The sequence below is a fragment of the Schistocerca americana genome, chromosome 7 (assembly GCF_021461395.2).
Source record: "Schistocerca americana isolate TAMUIC-IGC-003095 chromosome 7, iqSchAmer2.1, whole genome shotgun sequence".
Classification (NCBI taxonomy): Eukaryota; Metazoa; Arthropoda; class Insecta; order Orthoptera; family Acrididae; genus Schistocerca; species Schistocerca americana.
In genome coordinates this window covers 587219156-587239351 of record NC_060125.1, presented here as the reverse complement: position 1 = coordinate 587239351, position 20196 = coordinate 587219156, and the positions used below count along the sequence as shown (strand labels likewise).

Below are 20196 nucleotides of genomic sequence, written 5' to 3'. Positions count from 1 at the left end.
TGAATAGCTTATTTCATGACAAGTGGATTGCTCGTCGAAGCACCATACCATGGCCCGAAGGTTCACCGTATCTGACGTCGCCGGATTTCTTTCTGTGGGGAAAGTTGAAGGATATTTGCCAACATGATCCGCCGACAACGCCTGACAACATGCGTCAGCGCATTGTCACTGCATGTGCGAACGTTACGGAAGGCGAACTGCTCGCTGTTGGGAGGAATGTCGTTACACGTATTACCAAATGCATTGAGGTTGACGGACATCATTTTGAGAATTTATTACATTAATGTGGTATCTACAGGTAATCACGCTGTAACAGCATGCGTTCTCAGAAATGGTAAGTTCACAAAGGTGCATGTTACATGGGAACAACCTGAATAAAATGTTCAAACGTACCTACGTTCTGAATATTACTGTAAAAAACCTTCCTTTTACCAACTGATCCTCTAAAATTTTGATCCATGTATTTGTGACTATTACAGCGCCATCTATCACAAAGCGAAAAAAGTGGTCCAAGTAAAACATTTATTTTTCTTCACTTACTACACGAATATGTAGTAGAAATGGGGGGTGCCTATTAAAAAGAAACAGCAGTTGATATCCGTTTGACTATGGCAGCGCCATTTAGCGGGCCATCTGGTTTCCCCCTTCAAGCTAGACAAGTTTTGTTCTTTGTAGTTTTCTCGTTTAACGCTTAGTTCGTGAGATATTTGGCCTGGTCACGATCAATGGACTACCCTGTAGAAGTGATTAACATTGCAAGATCACACATTGATGTAAGCGCGAGATAAGTCATTGCAAATGAGAAATTCAGGTGTTAATAACTGGAGTAACCTCCAGAATACTGAATATAAGCATGCAAACGTGCGTACATTGTGTTCTGTGGATGCCGTATGTAAGTTTGAGGGACGGAGTTTCATACCCGTCGCACTTTGGTGGTCAATGCATTGAAGGATGACGCAGGTCTTGTTGTTCGATGATGTCATATATGTGCTGGACTGGAGACCGACTTGGTCATCGAGCAGGCCAAAGCCGCACGTGGGCACCCTGTAGAGCACGGTGGGGTGCAACACCGCTGTATGAGCACAGTTATCCCGTTGTAAACCACCCAACACCCTCCCCCCAGGAATGCCGTTCGTCAGTGAGCGTACACCAGGTCGATTCACCAGAGTGACGAACAAATATGCAGTGAGGGCGCATGGCATAGCCACGAGAGAGCTCGTACTGCCATACGAAATCGGACTCCAGACCAAAACTGCAAGTGTAGGCCCAGTGAATCTAGCACCCATGCAGGAAGGTTGGTTGGAGGCCCCGAAAGTGCCTCTTTCTAACCATTACACGGCCATCACTAGCACCAAGGCAGAACCAGCTTTCGACAGAAAACAAAACACACCACCTCCCCGCCCTCCAACGAGCTGTCGTTTGAGACTACTCAAGTCGTAAATGTGGTTGGGTAGGATCAGTGGATTGCACGCTACACGGCGACTCGCTCGAAGCTGTCCTTGAAGTACCCGATTTATGTTACTGCGGTGCCAATTGCTACTCAGATTGATGTTGAAAAAGCCGCACGTTGCGCCAGAGCCATACGCCGAACACGGTGGCCTTCCCACTCGGTAGTGCGACGCGGCCGTCCGGGGCCCTGTCTTCTTACGAGGGCAGTTCAATAAGTAACGCAGCACATTTTTTTTCTCGGCCAATTTTGGTTGAAAAAACTGGAAATTTCTTGTGGAATATTTTCAAACATTCCCGCTTCGTCTCGTATAGTTTGATTGACTTCCGACAGGTGGCAGCGCTGTACGGAGCTGTTAAAATGGCGTCTGCAACGGATGTGCGTTGCAAACAACGGGCAGTGATCGAGTTTCTTTTGGCGGAAAACCAGGGCATCTCAGATATTCATAGGCGCTTGCAGAATGTCTACGGTGATCTGGCAGTGGACAAAAGCACGGTGAGTCGTTGGGCAAAGCGTGTGTCATCATCGCCGCAAGGTCAAGCAAGACTGTCTGCTCTCCCGCGTGCGGGCCGGCCGTGCACAGCTGTGACTCTTGCAATGGCGGAGCGTGCGAACACACTCGTTCGAGATGATCGACGGATCGCCATCAAACAACTCAGTGCTCAACTTGACATCTCTGTTGGTAGTGCTGTCACAATTGTTCACCAGTTGGGATATTCAAAGGTTTGTTCCCGCTGGGTCCCTCGTTGTCTAACCGAACACCATAAAGAGCAAAGGAGAACCATCTGTGCGGAATTGCTTGCTCGTCATGTAGCTGAGGGTGACAATTTCTTGTCAAAGATTGTTACAGGCGATGAAACATGGGTTCATCACTTCGAACCTGAAACAAAACGGCAATCAATGGAGTGGCGCCACACCCACTCCCCTACCAAGAAAAACTTTAAAGCCATACCCTCAGCCGGTAAAGTCATGGTTACAGTCTTCTGGGACGCTGAAGGGGTTATTCTGTTCGATGTCATTCCCCATGGTCAATCAACTCTGAAGTGTATTGTGCTACTCTTCAGAAATTGAAGAAACGACTTCAGCGTATTCGAAGGCACAAAAATCTGAACGAACTTCTCCTTCTTCATGACAACGCAAGACCTCACACAAGTCTTCGCACCCGAGAGGAGCTCACAAAACTTCAGTAGACTGTTCTTCATCATGCACCCTACAGCCCCGATCTCGCACCGTCGGATTTCCATATGTTTGGCCCAATGAAGGACGCAATCCGTGGGAGGCACTACGCGGATGATGAAGAAGTTATTGATGCAGTACGACGTTGGCTCCGACATCGACCAGTGGAATGGTACCGTGCAGGCATACAGGCCCTCATTTCAAGGTGGCGTAAGGCCGTAGCATTGAATGGAGAATACGTTGAAAAATAGTGTTGTGTAGCTAAAGGATTGGGGAACAACCTGGTGTATTTCAATGCTGAATAAAACAACCACTGTTTCAGAAAAGAAATGTGTTGCATTACTTATTGAACTGCCCTCGTACAACCGTACATTCTCGTGAACACCGCTACTGCCCATCATGTTCAGTCGCTATACTATTGCTTAATCTTTCCGCAGTATCGCACAAGTAAAAGTCAGCTACTCGTAGCCCTATTACACGACCTCGTTCAAACACAGTGAGGTGTTGATAATGGCGCCTTTGTTACGTTAAAGACATTCTTGACTAACATCAAGTCGCCACGTCCCATCTCAAAGGTAACGACAGTTATAGCGTGTATTTAAAGCAGACCCAATTTGTATCGTCACACTGGCAACACTTATACGACTTGCTCGAAATTTGAATAGACATCATCCTTCAGATACAGAAACACGCCTACCAATTTTGTTTGTGTCGCACAACTGCTTCTTGCTGATGCGGTTTTTTTTTCCATTGGTGTAGTTACACCACTTCGAGATATTATGACACTGGTGCCGAACCCAGACATGAATACAGACATGTGTCTATCGCGCCTAACATATACATTCCTTCACGCTCTGGACCAATTCTCAGACATCTTTAGGAATATGTCGAAACATATCTCCCAAACGTCAGAGGTGCTGGTAATCCCACTTACATAATACTTGAAAATACATGTGTTGTGCAAGATTACTAAGTTTAAGCTTGCAGATCACCGAAACACTCTTTGAAAATGTTTAGTCTGTGAATGAGAAGATATTTATGTTAGAAAACAGTAAATAAATATTTTTATTTCGTGTAGAAAACAAACATCACACCTTAAATGTAAGCCGGTATGGCTGACATTCCACCAAGCTAACGTCACAGAAAAACCACCTACACAGCTGTATCACCCACATGTGACTTATAGAAAAATTTAGCAGCAACTACCTGTTATTTGTGAAGGGTTTTTCCTTAAAAATGTCACTCTCAAAAATAATTTTTAGTCGAAAGGCATTTTGACTAATGTTTTGTTCGCTGAAGACCAAATTGAAACATACGTAATGTATATCATAATTGTAAGGTATGTCTCTAAATGTCTTTTATTTGGCTTGGAAGCATATTTTTATGCTAATTTCATTGAAATAGGCTTGCAAGAAAGAGAAATATAAAGGTGACTAACTTTCTAGTCAGATGTAATTTTGTAAAACAACTTGCATATATCTGTCATTAAATGGTATTTGATCTGTAAATCCGCTTCTGGTATGAAAACATTAATATGGTATGTATAAAAATAATCAGTATCATAATAAGGCTATATTAATTAATTCAATGCTGATAAAAAAGGTAGCGCCATGGTTGGATTCGACAGATTGTACCGCGGTAGTGTGAAACAAGCACTGTCACTCTGGTGTGTGACGTAATCGTAATGCCTCATGTAAATCACCACACATCAGAACTGTTTTAATTAACCATTCCACAACAAAAGTTTTACAATAAACGTTCTTTTACGGAGATGTCTCGTTAAAACTTGTTCCAAAATTGAAAGGTATATGTCAATATTTATATAAGCTACTTGAGGAACATCACCGTATATTTACTAGCAAGAAGTACTGTAAGTTAAAGTAGATTGACTGATTCCATATGACGAGCCCTCACTTACATTTATCCAGGCTTTCTAAACATTTCTCATTACATTTATTACGATAAGCTTATTACAGTTTCCATCTAATTCACAACATTAAACAACATTATCAAGTCATTTTATTACAGAAAATAACGTAGTTTACAGTACTTCGTGAGAAATACAGCAAAGAAGGCAAAATATATGAGAAAGGTTTAAACCATGAGTGCTAGCAGAAATAGACAAGAGGCAAGGGTGGAACAGGGAGAGTCAGAGGAACGTGATCGAAGATAATTATTCTACATCTACATCTACATCCATACTCCGCAAGCCACCTGACGGTGTGTGACGGAAGGTACCTTGAGCACCCCTATCGGTTCTCCCTTCTATTCCAGTCTCGTATTGTTCGTGGAAAGAAGGATTGTCGGTATGCCTCTGTGTGGGCTCTAATCTCTCTGATTTTATCCTCATGGTCTCTTCGCGAGATATACGTAGGAGGGAGCAATATACTGCTTGACTCTTCGGTGAAGGTATGTTCTCGAAACTTTGACAAAAGCCCGTACCGAGCTACTGAGCGTCTCTCCTGCAGAGTCTTCCACTGGAGTTTATCTATCGTCTTCGTAACGCTTTCGCGATTACTAAATGATCCTGTAACGAAGCGCGCTGCTCTCCGTTGGGTCTTCTCTATATCTTCTATCAACCCTATCTGGTACGGATTCCACACTGCTGAGCAGTATTCAAGCAGTGGGCGAACAAGCGTACTGTAACCTACTTCCTTTGTTTTCGGATTGTATTTCCTTAGGATTCTTCCAACGAATCTCAGTCTGGCATCTGCTTTACCGACGATCAACTTTATATGATCATTCCATTTTAAATCACTCCTAATGCGTACTCCCAGATAATTTATGGTATTAACTGCTTCCAGTTGCTGACCTGCTACTTTGTAGCTAAATGATAAAGGATCTATCTTTCTGTGTATTCGCAGCACATTACACTTGTCTACATTGAGATTCAATTGCCATTCCCTGCACCATGCGTCAATTCGCTGCAGATCCTCCTGCATTTCAGTACAATTTTCCATTGTTACAACCTCTCGATACACCACAGCATCATCCGCAAAAAGCCTCAGTGAACTTCCGATGTCATCCACAAGGTCATTTATGTATATTGTGAATAGCAACGGTCCTATGACACACCCCTGCGGCACACCTGAAATCACTCTTACTTCGGAAGACTTCTCTCCATTGAGAATGACATGCTGCGTCCTGTTATCTAGGAACTCCTCAATCCAATCACACAATTGGTCTGATAGTCCATATGCTCTTACTTTGTTCATTAAACGACTGTGGGGAACTGTATCGAACGCCTTGCGGAAGTCAAGAAACACGGCATTATTGATGGAAGGGGAAGAAAATAACGTGGCTGACTGAAAAATGAAAAGAGAAAGTATCATAACTGTATTAGCTGTACTATTGGTCTGGAGTAGAAGTGGTCACATAGGGAAATTCGGGGCATAACAGAATTGTGGGTAATACTGGGATTGTGCTGTTTTCTAGACAGGAGGCTGCTGCAGCGTAATGTAGTGCGTTGTCACTGTAAGGAAACGTGCGACACCCGTTTTGATTTAGTCGTTAATTGTTAATTGTACGCTCTTAAATTGCATGTAACGTTAAAGTGCATGACGTTCGCTGGACGTTTGTTATACAACACGCTTAACTCTGTCAATTATTATGCTCCACAAACGTTGTTAACCTGAAGTGTGGTCTTGGGGCGGAACTGGACGGGACAGAGTGGGATAGTGTCCCATTATGATCCAATAATTTTCGATACAGGTAGATTTTAGTCTTTATGTTTCTTTTTGCCCTAGTTTTTCTAGAAAGACTGATTTACAGCAGTGGAATAGTAAATCAATGAAACTGGCTGTTTCAAAAATATCACCTACAGATATGGCAGTTTTAAAAGGATCTCAGGAGTTTAACGTAGCACCCAAATCAACGTTAAACTTACGTTTGCAATCTAAGAATAATCCCAACTATAGAGCTGACGTATCAGATGGGAAATTTAAAAATGTGTTTACTGCAGGACGAGAAGACGAACTGGTAACACACTTGAAGTCAATTAGAGCAGATGTTTTAGTCGAACAACGAACCATTTCAGTGCATCATTGGTTTATCAACTAGCAGAGAAAATTGGATTACCACACAGATTTGACTAAAAAACATATCTAGCTGGCCAGTACTGGGTTATAGGATCTATTACTAGGCAACCTACATTGCATTTATTCGAATGCCTGAAAATACGTCAGGTGCGTGAGTAATGGGATTCAATAGTGTAACAGTAGCAGTAACAATGAATGTGTATTAACTATTAAAATTTTTGAAAGTGACATTGAAATTTTTTCTTGCTGCAACAATTTTTTCGAAGATTCCATATTGCTTAGACTAAATCGGTCATTAAACAAGTTTAAGATGACATTCCCAATGATTTCAGAGATTGTACGTTAATTTCCCAAAAGATTACCTCACCATGCTCTACCCTGTGAGCGCGACGGAATGGGAAATATGCAAAAATTCATTTAAAAGTAAAGGTATATTTACAAGAAATACATAATATGCAGTTGTAAGCGATTTTCATGAAAGGTGCTTTATGTTCTACTGCTAGGAGATTTTCTTGCATCTTTAAGAAGTGTTTACTTGTGTTCCTTTATCACAAAAAAATAGTTAAACATTGAGTAGCCCGTTGCTTTCCGAGTTCCCCTACATTAATTTGTTGCGCGACTTTCTCAGGCGACAGCTTCTTCTTGGAAGTAGCAGGGCACTGATTTGCGCACAGAGCGCAGGGTTGCGGGATCCAAAGGCGTACGGTGGCAGTAGGGAAGGAGTTTCTGGATGTGTTTCTTTTATGGACGCACGCAGCTAGAGTTGCTAGATAAGTAGGATCTTGATGACGAGCTGACAGGTACTTAACCTCCTATACGAGATACAGCCAGTGCACATACAATGAGGAGCCTATCTTCTGGAACTTCAAAGTCTTAAAAGCATCAGATTCCACAACGAACACAGTGGACGCTATTTAGATAGTGATCATAAAATTAGATTTTGTCATGGGAGTCCAGGATTACTAAGTTTTAACATTTTAATTTAAGTTGACAGAATTACAAACACCGAAAACTGTATCGCTTACACAGGCCATGATCACGAACGGAGAGAAACAAAAGGAAATTTTGTTAAATTTGTCAATTTACTTGTTTTAAAAAGTTTACTTTTGTTACCTGTCACTGTTAAACATGATGTGTACTTTGTAATGGATATGGAGTTATGTTTACCATATTGTTTTTAATTCTTTTAAGTTGTCATACTTGTACAAGAGGTGCATAGAGTAGACATTCTGAGTACCAGGTTATGCTAATTATGTTTGGCATGATCTTTATTGTTTACACTTCTCTTAACTTTCTGTGTTTTACACAGGGATGATTTTAATGCTTCTGAATAACTGAATACCTTAATTATACGTTTATTTCGCTTGATATTTTCCACTGTTATGGTAATACTCATACGTAATGAGCATTTGATTGCGCATATTTAATAGTTGGTTATCATGTTAACATTCCACTGTAATTTACAACAATCAACGTTCACAAATCTTGAACGGTATTGGCCTGAAGATGTCAGTAAAATGCAATACAATTTCGAGTAGTATAATAGGTAATGTGCAGTTAAATTATAAAAAGAAAAAAAAATCCTGTAAAATTACGGTTGTTGTCATGAAAGAACTAGAGCAAAATAGTTGCGTAGACACAAACTGGAAGCTGTAGAGATAGAAGTTCTAGCACATGGTATAGTGCTATGAATATTTTATTGAAATAGAAGGAATACCGTTACAATAACTTATGCCAATTTTATAAAAAGTATTTTATATAAATTCAGATAAACGAAGTCAAATTAGCATGTATTAGCTGAAAATTGTACTAAATATAAAGAGGACCAGTATGTGTGGTCGTTATGAACGGGAAATTTCAATATGCCTTCTACTGATGTCACTGATATAGAAATCAGAAACACATAAACTGGCATACTGAACAAAATATCTTTTTGTTTCTCTTTATTTCTCTTTTACTACTGATCATGACCAGTGTAAACCAATAGAGTATCAAGGGCTTCAGATTGCGTCAACTGAAAATAAAATGTTAACAATTTAGTCAGTTCTAGTCTCCGAAGACAAAATGTCATTTTATGCAAATCGTTTATTTAATTTCTTTTTCTGTCGGTTCATCTTTTAGTTGTTATCACGACTAGTGTAAGACGATACATTCTGAAGCATTTTCTGATTCTGTGAAATGAAAATCCGTAATATGGGGTGCTAGGCTATAGTAAAGTGTAGAAGCTGAAAGATGTCGACTCGTGTTAACAATCCTTACCGTATTTTGAATAATCAGTCCCGGTTGGACCGACCGAGACACGAATGCACTCCATGAACTCAGATAGGGAAATTAATCTCTCGCACAACAGACTGAATAAGGAGAAGGATTTGACCCTCAAAAATTAGTTTTGGGTGTCAGGTATTACAAAATCATTAGCAATTATTAATTCGAGCGGTCAATGATGTTCTGACTTAATAATAACAGCTAGGCTACAAAAAAAAGAAAAAGGATAACCAGCATAGAACATAAGAATGAAATAACTATTTATTAGATTCCTTTTACAAGGCCTGTAAGGCACAGTGACCACTATCCAGACAGGTCAGTCTAGAATTTATAATCATGGCAGGACGCACGATGAATACTCTGATCAACCCAGGCAAGAAGATGTAGATGGCAAATTCAAATGTGTAAAAACACGAAATTTTGAGAGTCAGAGATCCAAATTACCATATAGCTGTTTTTTAAGCTAACCAAGGAGCTGCCTTCCCACTTTGGAACATAGAGGAATTTGCCGTCCACGTCAAGTGCCGTTTGGAGGTCGCCAAAGCTACCACACAAGTAGAGCAACAAAATTTTGGCAGTGACTTCCGTATAGCTTCCCATGTGAATGCTACGAAATAAGCATTTCTTGGCCAGCCTGGCTTACTTCAGTTTATTAAAAAACTAAAAAAAAACCCTCGATTGCGAAAAAAGCACCTAGTGTTAACCTAGGTTTCGGGGTAGATAACTACACCTTCATCAGAACAACGATAAAACCCACAAGGGCCTAGGAAGACCTTTGTCAATGATTAAAAGAACACCATAGGTATATATTTATAAACGAAAAAAAAATGGAAAACACAAACAGTACACCATTAAGTTAAGTAGTGGTTTTGACTTTGTCCAAATGTACTGTTCGTGTTTTCCTTTTTTTTTTTTTCTTTTATAAATGCATAGCTATAGTGTTCTTTTAATCATTGACAAAGGTCTTCTTAGGCACTTGTGGGTTTCATTGTTGTTCTGAAGAAGGTGTAGTTATCTACGCCGAAACCTAGGTTAACACTAGGTGCTTTTTTCGCAATCGAGGCGGGTTTTATTTTTTTAATATATAAACCAACGATTGCTGAAGCGCTGCGATGTTGAAGGTTCTTACTTCAGTTTTCTTGGAAGGCCAGTCGCGAAGCATACCACTACGATGACCCTTTGGCTGAGATTCCAACTAGTACAATAACTTCTTTTGCTTTGGGGTTGGATATGTGTAATTGTCCTTCAGATCAAGCATTTTAGAAGAGGTCCCTAACAGCTCATTACAGCAGCTGTATTTCCAAGAAATACGAGTGCACTTCACGGACAGTGTTGTTCTGATAATGCAACTTACCTGCCATCGGCCGATCAGCCCAAAAACCCAAAGGCCTCGTAATGGCCCTTCCTTTAGAAGTCGGTGATTCACCAATGGCACTATTCGTGGCGTAATGTAACTCATTAAATAAGGAGCTAGCAAATAAATATGAAAATGAATGGAGATGCATGTCAGCAAGTCAGTATTTGCTGTTACTGATATATACCATGATATGTACTGTACAGATATCTACCATTTGGTACAGTCGTTATACGGATTGAAATAAGTCGTTGTAATAGCAATGACATTTGAAACGTTATCTGTATGAACCTTAATGACGCGTTTAAAAGTAGTCGTTAGCTTTTCGTTGGTAGTTACTAATCACTCTAATTAACTTGAATTTAATTAAAATATGAAATTACGTACGATTTTATAAATTCTACTGCTTAACAAACTAAAATTGTTTTTTAACTAGATAGGGTTACATATTGTAGAGCAACAAATTTTTTGCTTCCATAAAAACGATGTAGTACTGCTGTGTGGTCCTCTCTTACCACTGCATCCAGTGTGAGACATCACGACTAATAGTGCTTCGTCTTTTTACAGCCAATACGTGGGAGGACCATGAACCGAGCAACCTGTCATGAAGCTGAGAAATCCAGCCAGTGGCGTGATTCACGGTGCTGTATAGGAATGGCGTCGGCGGTCTTTCTGCGGAAGAGAAGAGGTGCCTGTCAATTAGTTGTGCTGTTGTCGCTGTACCCTGCGAGCTCCTGAACGGCTTTCGTGTTGTCTCCTAGTGGCCCGAGTATACACAGAAATACTCGCTTCCTGTGCATTTTATAAGACTGTTGCTTACTCTGAGTGCTGACTGTGCGTCTGTGGAATCATAATTATTATGCGGACAAACTAGAAAATGCATCCTCATCTCGCCATGGCTGCCTGTGACTCTATCAAACTACTGTAGGCCAATCAGCTCCTCTGAGTGCACAGTGTCAGTAAACTAACAATTAGCAGAGTACCAACGTAAATATATAGTTTTGTAAGTGGGGAGAAGATTTGTCAGACGGTTGCATTAACTAAATCTACAATTAGATTGAGACAGTTTGGGTACCATCAGAAAATAGAAATTTCAATACAGTGTATCAGATATGAGTAACCATCAGGTGAAATGGTGGCATCAATGGGAATCGTATGTGGTTAAAGGTGTAAGAAACAACTGCGATTACGCTACGTATGTAAGCACAAAACCTTCGTTTTTTCTGTGTCATGCAAGAATTTGAGAACTACAGTCGTGTAAACAATCACTTTGTTGTGAAATATTGTCATTTTGATGGGCACATGTTACAGCTGACATGGCGAGTAGAGATTATGGATGTCGCAAATACTCTTATACTACGTCTGTTCCATACCATTTGTACTAGTATAACATAATCAAGCGTAAATGCGAAGACTAACTTTGTACACGTGTAAATATATCGGAGAAAACTACTATCATTTGTACAATGAGGCATAGAGAATGCATATGTATATATGGAATGACTGATATTGTAGTTTTTTAGTACGGAAACTTTGTAACCGAACTAACAGGGACAAGCTTTAAAATGCTTCATTAATACGAACGACCTTCGTAATAAACGGATTGTACAAAGATCTGTGCATTAGTTTTATTCATTAACTCCGCTCCCGCCAAACCAGTTTCAGTACTCTGATAGGTATCAAAAATGTCGAAAAACGAAATGGTGCTGATGAGCGAAAGATAGGGAGTGAACTGAGACATTAGACCAAAGATTCCAAGGCTGCTACCTTCCAAAAATCAGTTTCAATTAAGTAATCATTTATCTGTAATCTCGCTATTCCTTTCCTTCTATAGTGATAGATGAAGAAGATAAAACAATTTACCGTCCTAAGACCATAATAATCATAACTGTCTAATCTTGTCATAGTCCTTTCGGTTCAGCACATCGCAAACACCCAACATCACAGAAGTCTCTTTTCTCATAGTAGTGTATTCTTTGACTGCCCCCACAACGTCCTCTCTTCCCGCTATTCCTTCCTGTTATATTGTTAAGTATTGATGGACACCTTCATACACAGCCCGTTAAACTTTCCTATTAGAGTTTCACGTGCGATACATCATGTGTGTCAACTTTCCTGCGTTTCTGTTTTCATATTGCAGATCCATCATCAACATTTACGCTCCTCTGCACATCGTCACTTCTAGTCCCACCATACAGCATGTTACTGTCTGAGAAAGTAGCTAAAGTGGTATTTTCTCTATTTCCTCGGCTCTTGTACATAGTAGCCCACAAGCACCTGTCATAAATGGAAAGCTTCATAGCCTAAGTTATTTCGTCAGGGAACGAGAATTACTAAGATAATGGGAAAAGGAGTTACTACACTCATTTTGTCCTCCTGCCACTCTACGGAAGTCTTGGTTACCTTAACTACCAGTCGACGCATTCTATACCCGTAACACTACGCACCTAGCGATCCTCTATTTGGTATTTATATGTCACCTACATTGTTTATAATTAGTTTCTTAAGTTACCTAGAACATAAGACTGGTATTCCTCTTCAACTGAAATAAGGTATTGTCGGTATTCTTAACGGTTTATACGACTCGAACACGTTTTGTATTCATGTACTATGAACAAATAACAGTATTGGTAGATCACACGACATGAAACAAGTCTGAAAATCGAAGGACAAATAAAAAAAATCATTAGAATTTTACTGCATATAGTCTGACAGCTTCTTATAATAGTGACTGGCAACTGTTTCGGTCTCTAAAGCGATTATATACTGCGACAAATACTCTATTACTCAGTTTGCTTAATAAATCTCATTCCTCATTTGGATAACAATAATATAAATAAAAGTTCAGCTGATTATGTTTTAATATAAAGAATGAAAATACAGAAATTACGTGAGTGTTGGTATTCTTTGCCATCTCTTTACGACTCTGCGGTTTATCATCTTCCAACTTCAAAACGAATTCTTTTTACACAGCAGTTTCCCAATACACAAGTTGTGGGTGTGTCATACAGATGGCACAATGAGTAGCATGAGTGCAAAGTCTATGTTTCAAGGGAAAATATGTGCTAGCCGCTTCAAGATATACATGTAGATATTACAGATATTTGTAGTCATTCTCCCTCATTGGCTGCATAGGTTCCTAATGAAATATATATATACTGATGATGATCCGTAAGTTACTGTAGCAGCATAGTTAGGCGAAAGCAATTATCAAAGGTGCTTAAGTCCTGAGGCGGCTCTGGAAGAGCTAAAAAACAAGTAAAACTTATGAAACATGGAAGTTCGCGAGCCATATTTACTAGTAAATAATGTGAACATCAAGTTAAAATAAAAGTTCTGCTATGGAACACTACATAACTCACAACAAAATATTTCTAGTCAGTTAAAAAATTATTTATTTCCCTAGGCGTTCACTGAAAGAAAAACTGCTTGGAATTTCGTTTAATTTTTATCATTTGTAACTGCAATCAGGGAGTTTTCTCAACTTCTGATGCGCACATTTTTATTCCCATAAAGAATAGGTTTCTAGTGCATAAAAGAAGTTTGTTCTCTTTTTTACATTTTGTGAATATGTCACGTATAGTTTGTTAGGTAACTTTTGTGTAGTTCTTATTGACATGAAAACAAATTGTAATGGATTTCCCTTCAACATTGCTGTTGTTTCTGCCACTAGACATGCATTTTGTGGATCTTTGAAACTGCACCAACACATGGGTTTGAGAGAAATATCAGATAGCCGTTTATACAGCGAGCAACTGGTAGATTACATAGTGCTTCTCAAACACCTTTCCAATCTGTCACTTTCACCTACGAAAATAGACGAATACGCTGAAGTGGTGGCATACTCTGTTCAGACTGAAGGTGATTTGCCCACGAAAGCTGCTACCAGTGGAGGCAGTACAGGAAGGAAGGAAACATAAGTATCCCACCTGCTTTTGACAGAACGTTGCAAGAAAGGGGTCATATATCAAAAAACAACCAAGCTGTGGCCTTTGAAGGCGTGGGTTACTGAATACAGTGTCAACAAGACTTTGTCTGTCAGGGGCACCACATTGTCAGTCACTATAGAAAACGCTTGTCTCCACTAGTCCCAGTGGGAAGGCTACAGGCGACTCCACTAGTAGACCAAATCTCGTAGGCTGATCTCCACTACGAACAGTAACTACAAAAGGCAACCGGGCAAATCTCTACTAGAACTGTCGTACGCCAACGCGAAACATTAACCGTCAGGTGCAGCCTGGGCCGCCTCTTTTCGCAAGGAGGGAGACGGTCTCACTTGCAGACCGGACGGCGCCAATCGGAAAATGTCTCAGCGCACCAGCTCTGGTTGCGTCAATTGGCGGAGACACAACAATAATTAAACTAGAACACGATGGTCACTTTAAAAAAAAGATTCGACACCCTTCTAGGGAAACTGAAACAGAATCTAAAAGATAAAATTTGATCAGGTGGTAGTAGGAATAGTGGTCGCATATCAGGTAAAATTATATATGAACTACAGTAATACTATGACATGACATTTTAAAAAATGCGAATAATTTGCAGAAGTAAGAATAGCTTTTTTGCCAATTTATTTACACCGGTCGTTGACTGATGATAATCCTTTTCATTTTACTTGCATACATTGAACTCAGTCGTGATACAAATACAAAATAAAAAATATGAGCTATTATTATGAAAGAGAGTGAACTAATATTTAGAGACTTAGAGCACCCCGATTTCTTATAAAATGTCTTTGAAGTACCCCACAGAATCAAAGCGAGAAATTGAGCAAGCTCATGTGTAGTCATGTGCCTGAGAATGTATTTGTTGGGATAAAAACTTTGAAACAGGGGAAGGGATAGGGAAGGTCATGATGCCGATAATATTTCATTCAGTGGTGGAAATCTGAGTATATTGAAGGTTCTAGATAGACTTGGCATCTATCCTGGTGTTAATACCATCAAAGATCTTTAGCTTCTGCCCAAACTGCGAATACGCAAGGCTCAGTATACTCCTGTATTTAATACCAAAATGCAAGAATAGCAACGGCAAGAAAGATCTAGATCAAGAGGAAGAAACCAGATTATACGATCTATCGTAGCTCGTAGCTAGCTATAAAATAACGGATATCTAAAACCTTCCTTAATAAATTTCTCTCAGCGCATTTTCTATGTTTTGACGTTTTCAGTGTATTTGAATCTTATCTCTCAAAACGCTAAAACGACGATGTTCAACTTTTGGGAAATTCTATACTACAGCTATACGTCCACAGTGAACTATAATTACGAGAAGAACTGGTATCTCAACCAAAGACAGAATTATATTACATTTTCCTAAAACAGAAGTGGCTTAAGAGTAAAAAATACAAAAATACAGTACCAGAAACAGAGCCGGCCGCTGTGGCCAAGCGTTTCTAGTGCTTCAGATCGGAACCGCACTGCTGCTACGGTCGCTGTCTCGAATCCTGCCATGGGCATGGATGTGTGTGATGTCCTTAGGTTAGTTAGGTTTAAGTAGTTCTAAATCTAGGGGCAAATGACCTCAGGTGTTAAGTCCCATAGCGCTTAGAGCCATTTGAACTATCTTTGAACCAGAAAGATGGTTAAAATGGATCTGAGCACTATTGGACTTAACATCTGAGGTCATCAGTTCCCTAGAACTTAGAACTACTTAAACCTAACTAACCTAAGCACATCACACACATCCATGCCCGAAGCAGGATTCGAAGTTGGGACCGTAGCGGTCGCGCGGTTCCAGACTGAAGCGCCTAGAGCCGCTCGGCCACTGCGGCCGGCGAACCAGAAAGAGAGAAACATTTGTTCTAGTTCAGTGAGCTAACCATCCATACTGCAAAAGGATGGCATTATTTTAAGGTTCTAGCTGCTACAGTTCTAGATACAAAAATACATAAGAATTGCAAATTTTTCGTTGACGTGAAAGGGCGTTCCGTCTCCCCATAACTTGAAGATAGTTTCATCCGAAAGAAATTAGGTATGTGAACAGGCCCCAGTATGCTCGAATATTGTAGTACTTCTGAGTGTGACCTTCGAATAACGATTGCCGCTACGATCTCACTCATTAAAATTGAGTTAACATTCCATCTTCTGAATATGGCGACCAGTTATATTTTGGATTCTTGGGTTAAGTAACGAGGTACAGAACAAACATATACTCGTAGCTTTAGACGAAAGACTCTCAATGATCTTTGAGCTGCCCGGTCCAATAAATATTATTTGATTTTCTTAAATCAAAGACTTTCCTAAGTAGTCAGGATCTCTGTTCGTCGATATGGAATAGGTTCTGCCACGATCTTGCATGATACCTTTCAAAATGTTCTCATTAACATATTTGTTCATTTTTACTTCAATGTAAAATAACAACCGTAGACCAAACTAGGAAAAATCAACCGTCATATAACAGAACACGAGTTTCACGTTTTCCATCACTAATTCAGCTGAGAAACAAATATTTCTCCAAAACCACATTTCAATCAGTCCATTGCAGTCTTTCAAATAAAAATGAGATGAATGAGGTGTGGTGGTCCTCAACTACATACCCTCCGACTCTAAGTTGAAATATTAAAAGATTTGGCTGGTTTCGTTGTCTAGGGGCTGGGATACGTAGTTGCCGCAATACAAGCGAAATAATGCTGATTCTACAGTATACAATATGAATAAACACATGCATCGAATGGTCGAAGGTTCCTGTAACTCGGCAATTGCGAATTATGAGTGTAACATGTAAATATATAAATGAAATACTGCAATTAAATAAAATCTGCAGGTACTCTTAACGACATTAAATGACGAGTACGATAGTAGAAATACTTTTGAGAATGTGGTATATTTCTGTCCATGTTTCAGCAATTAAATGATATATAATCAAAATATCCACGGGTGTACTGCCGGTCTACAGTGTCCAACGGGCACAATATTTCGGTGAACATACATGTCGCCATCATCAGGTGAACTGACGGACTGAGCTCCTGTGAACGTGCCGGTACGGAGATCCGTACGCTATGGTTGCTCATGGGGAACTGGGTTCGGTCGTGGCGGCGGCCGATTTAAATACCCTCCGCCCGCGGCGCACTCCCTCCGCCGTCCGCGCCCCGCGCCACGGTCGCGCGGTGGAACAGATTGCGACGGCGTCTGAGATGACGTCGGAGGGATGGCTCTGTCCGCCGTGGTCGTCACAACTATACGTTTTCTCGATTTACTCTTGATTAACCCAATCGCTGGTTCCCAAGCCTTGCTGAGATTGTAGCCACAGTCACGGTTTATGAGGCCGTCATTTGTGTCCCAGTATCTCGACGTCTGTACCAGAAGCCTTTTGCTTTCATACTCCATAGCGTGATTTTCCGACAAACAATGTACAGCGACCGCCGACTTGCTCGGATACATCAGTTGAGTGTGCCTCTGGTGTTCACGGCATCGATCCTCGACGCTACACATCGTCTGACCAATATACGACTTGCCACATTGACACGGAATCTGAACATTGTTTGCCGTAAAATCACGCTATGGAGTATGAACGCACGAGGATTGTGGTACAGAGGTCGAGATACTGGGGCAGCGTTGTTAGAGAGGCCATCGAAATTCGCATCAATGACGGCCTCATAAACCGTGACTGTGGCTATAATCTTAGCAAGGCTTGGGAACCAGCGATTAGGTTAATCAGGAGTAAATCGAGCAAACGTATAGTTGTGACGGCCACGGCGGACAGAGCCATCACACCGACGTCATCTCAGACGCCGTCGCAATCTGTTCCACCGCGCGACCGTGGCGCGGGGCGCGGACGGCGGAGGGAGTGCGCCGCGGGCGGAGGGTACTTAAATCGGTTGCCGCCGCGACCGAACCCAGTTCCTGCAGAGCAGCCATAGCGTACGGATCTCCGAACCGGCACGTTCACAGGAGCTCAGTCCGTCAGTTCACCTGATGATGGCAACATGTACGATCGCCGAAATATTGTGCCCGTTGGACACTGTAGACCGGCAGTACACCCGTGGATATTTTGATTATCAAATAAGCCGGGAGGAACTCAAGAATCACAAATGAAATATCAGTTGAATAACAGGGAACAATAGATTCCTACTACATGTAATTAGCTGTGAACGACAGCATAGTTCACGAGATATTCACTTCTAAACGCATACTACGTCTTCACTGTAGAAACCTCGGAAATCTCACAAGTTCACAAGTCGGCAGTCTGAAGTACTTCTATCTGTCACGACCATGCACAAGCCGCTCCACAGTCCAAGGCTCTCTCACCACCGTGCGTCCCTCACGCCGTACGTCCTGCACTGGCTGTGTCCTGTCCCGTACCTAGCGCCGGACTGTTCACAACTCGTGTCCTCTCCGGAAAGGGTGCTCCTACCCAACCTCCATACCTGTTAGTAGCGAGTGCTGTGGTTGGCTAGAGCGCTCCCTCCATGTCTCAAAACCAAAGTACACTCACAAACACATTAAAACACATGCGATATACTGGATTTACATTTAAATGACCTGAAATTAAATGAATATTGCCACGGCTGGACCATAAACACGCTCTAACAAACATTATTAAATACAGGGTGTTACAAGCATGTACGGCCAAACTTTCAGGAAACGTTCCTCACACACAAAGAAAGAAAATATGTTATGTGGACATGTGTCCGGAGACGCTTACTTTCCATGTTAGAGCTCATTTTATTACTTCTCTTCAAATCACATTAATCATGGAATGGAAACACACAGCAACAGAATGTAACAGCGTGACGCCAAACACTTTGTTACAGGAAATGTTCAAAATGTCCTCCGTTAGCGAGGATACATGCATCCACCCTCCGTCGCATGGAATCCCTGATGCGCTGATGCAGCCCTGAAAAACGGCGTATTGTATCACAGCCGTCCACAATACGAGCACGAAGAGTCTCTACATTTGGTACCGGGGTTGCGTCGAAAAGAGCTTTAAAATGCCGCCATGAATGAAAGTCAAGAGGGTTGAGGTCAGGAGAGCGTGGAGGCCATGGAATTGGTCCGCCTCTACCAATCCATCGGTCACCGAATCTGTTGTTGAGAAGCGTACGAACACTTGGACTGAAATGTGCAGGAGCTCCATCGCGCATGAACCACATGTTGTGCCGTACTTGTAAAGGCCCATGTTCTAGCAGCACAGGTAGAGTATGCCGTATGAAATCATGATAACGTGCTCCATTGAGCGTAGGTGGACGAAACTAAAATGAGCTCTAACATGGAAATTAAGCGTTTCCGGACACATGTCCACATAACATCTTTTCTTTATTTGTGTGTGAGGAATGTTTCCCGAAAGTTTGGCCGTACCTTTTTGTAACACCCTGTATACAAACAAATTAAATAAACATGTATCAAAGGAATAGCAACAACAGGTAGGCCAGTAGCCTAATGTCTCTGTGCTTTTTAAAACACACTACATATTTAACCAATTTCTTCATGACTGGTATATGTCGTATATAAACATTGACACAGACAAATAAATATATTTATAAGGATGGTGCTACCGTTTTTTCGTGTCTGTGGAGTACTAATGGCCTGACGTGGTCAATAGTAATCAGCCACTTTGACCTCCCATAATACATGTACTATTCATGTTACATGCCTGTATCTTATAGCAATTTAGGTTCACAGTAATAGCTTTCTAAAGACACATCGATCGGCGAAATGGGATGAAATGTTTAGATTTTGGAAATTCGTAGCTGGGTGTTACTTGTATAATTTATCATCAGATACTAAACTTTAAACTTATAAAGATACTAAAAATCTGATTACACCATCAGAATCATCGTGCAAATGATGGTAATGTACATGTTTCATTTTGAGGTATCATGATTCATCTAGCTTTCATTAATTTCTGTACACACTGTGAAATGTCTGCCATTAAGGTTTCACAAAGTCCGTTTACTTGTATAATTTATCATCAGA

The 20196-nt window shown here is 40.8% G+C and overlaps 1 protein-coding gene across 1 annotated transcript in view; it reads left to right on the top strand.

The window, feature by feature from the left end:
- Positions 1-11846, top strand: part of LOC124623107 (carbonic anhydrase-related protein 10-like) — a 191352-nt gene extending 179506 nt beyond the window's left edge. The window contains exon 9 of the mRNA XM_047148896.1: positions 10847-11846. Within this exon, the coding sequence (XP_047004852.1) occupies positions 10847-10887 (41 nt within the window). The 3' untranslated portion in view covers positions 10888-11846. The remainder of the gene's footprint in view (positions 1-10846) is intronic.
- Positions 11847-20196: the final 8350 nt, after the last annotated feature.